The sequence below is a fragment of the Vigna unguiculata genome, unplaced genomic scaffold, assembly GCF_004118075.2.
Source record: "Vigna unguiculata cultivar IT97K-499-35 unplaced genomic scaffold, ASM411807v1 contig_539, whole genome shotgun sequence".
In the NCBI taxonomy this organism is placed as follows: domain Eukaryota; kingdom Viridiplantae; phylum Streptophyta; class Magnoliopsida; order Fabales; family Fabaceae; genus Vigna; species Vigna unguiculata.
This window is the reverse complement of record NW_021011256.1, coordinates 155,851-157,896: the sequence shown is the minus strand read 5'-3', so window position 1 is coordinate 157,896 and position 2,046 is coordinate 155,851. Positions and strand designations below refer to the sequence as shown.

At 35.8% G+C, this 2,046-nt stretch overlaps 1 protein-coding gene across 1 annotated transcript; it reads right to left on the bottom strand.

Annotated features, from left to right (window-relative positions):
- Positions 1-715: 715 nt before the first annotated feature.
- LOC114172392 lies at positions 716-1,696 on the bottom strand. Its single transcript, XM_028056880.1, has one exon. It carries the CDS (start codon positions 1,694-1,696, stop codon positions 716-718), a length of 981 nt encoding a protein of 326 aa, XP_027912681.1.
- Positions 1,697-2,046: the final 350 nt, after the last annotated feature.

Below are 2,046 nucleotides of genomic sequence, written 5' to 3'. Positions count from 1 at the left end.
GCTAATTCTGTTCTAATTCCCATATCAAGTAGGTCCAACCTTGCATTGATGCCATCCTTAGACTTTCCAGGAGCATTCAACAATGTACCTATCACACTATCAAATACATTTTTCTCAATATGCATAACATCAAGGAAATGTCTAACATACAAGGATTTCCAATATGGCAACTCAAAAAAGATTGACTTTTTCTTCCACCCAAATGTGACTAGATCTGCTGCAAAAGTTTTACCAAATTTGTTGTTTATATTCTTTACTTTATGAAAAACTTTATCACCAAACAACAATTCTGGAGGTCTACGTTCTTCTATTCTTCCATTAAACGCTTTTCTCCACCCTCGATAACGATGTTTTGAAGGTAAGAATCTGCGATGACCAAGAAAAACATTTTTCTTACCATGTTCCAATCGCACCCAATCTGTATTATCTTCACATATAGGGCATGCACACTTCCCTTTGATACTATATCCAGATAGATTACCGTATGCTGGAAAATCATTAATTGTGCCAAACAACATTGCTCTTAGCTGGAAACTTTCTTCCATATAGCCATCATACACCACTACACCTTCGTTCCACATATCCTTCAAGTCTTCAATCAAAGGTGCCAAGTATATGTCTATGTCATTCCCGGGTTGTTTTGGACCTGGAATTAACATGGACAACATCATGAACTTCCTTTTCATGCATAGCCATGGAGGTAGGTTATATATAATCATAACCACAGGCCACGTGCTGTGCGAGTTGCTTTGCATACCATGCGATTTATTCCATCAGTAGACAAAGCAAGACGTAGGTTTCTTGGTTCTTTTCCAAAATTGGGGTAATCATGGTCAACTTTTGCCCATTGAGGAGAATCAGCAGGGTGTCGAAGCTTTCCATCACATATCCTTTCATCTGCATGCCATCTTAAGCTCTTTGCATCTTGTGCATTATGATACATGCGCCTAAATCTTGGTATTATAGGAAAATACCATACCACTTTCATCGGTGCTGAATTTTTCTTGTAACGTAATGCTCTACATTTAGGACATTTATCCAATGGTGCATATTCATTTCGAAAAAGAATGCAATCATTTGGACAAGCATGAATCTTCTCGTAGCTCATACCAATAGAGCTTAACATTTTTTTAGCCTCATACATTCGACAAGGAAGTACATTATCTTGTGGTAGCATATCTTTCAAAAGTGATAGTAATTCAGTAAAGCTCTTATCAGACCATCCATTTCCTGCTTTCAAATTGAATAATTTTAACACCGCTGATAGTCTTGTGAAACTAGTACAACCATTATACAATGGTGTTTTTGCATCCATTGTCAACCTGTCAAACATTTGAGGACAATCTCGCATATCCTCTTCAATAATGTTTGCAATCTCCTCAACTTGGTCAAAGTCATATGTTGTGTCAGTCTCTTGTGGTGCATAACTTGTGCTATCATGCCCATTATGTGCTATATCATTTTTTTGATTTTCACCATGTTTGGTCCAACATGAATAACTTTTATCAATTCCGTTGCATACTAAATGTGCTTCTAACTCATCTGCGTTCACTACCCTTGAATGACAACACTTCAAGCAAGGACAAATAATTCTACTAGGGTTTTTTGCATGCTCAACTGCAAATCTACGAAACTCTTTCACCCCATCTTCATATTCTTTTGATAATCGACTAGCAAACATCCATTTCCGATCCATATTTTCTTTGAGCTATCATGTAGTTACTATAATATTAGCTATATAGAAGTCAAGATACAATATAATAATAATAAGATTCTTATTCCTAATCTAATAATTTTAATTTCTAAAACATAAAGCTAAGGAAAATTCACATGCATACATATATTCTTCAAACTAACACCATTTCCAATAAGAAACTATAAAATAATATTCATGTTACCTCAACCAATTACATGGGCTTATTAATGATAATCCACCATCCAATTTTAGCATGCCAGAAGTTCTAGATAAGCCATTTGAGGTGCTTGTTTCTGTACCCAGTTAGTTAGTTGATCTTATGATTCCCAGATAGCAACTCCACGTCATTC

Coding starts and splice junctions, on each gene's coding strand:
- LOC114172392 (XM_028056880.1), bottom strand. CDS start 1,696: ATGGATCGGAAATGGATGTTTGCTAGTCGATTATCAAAAGAATATGAA.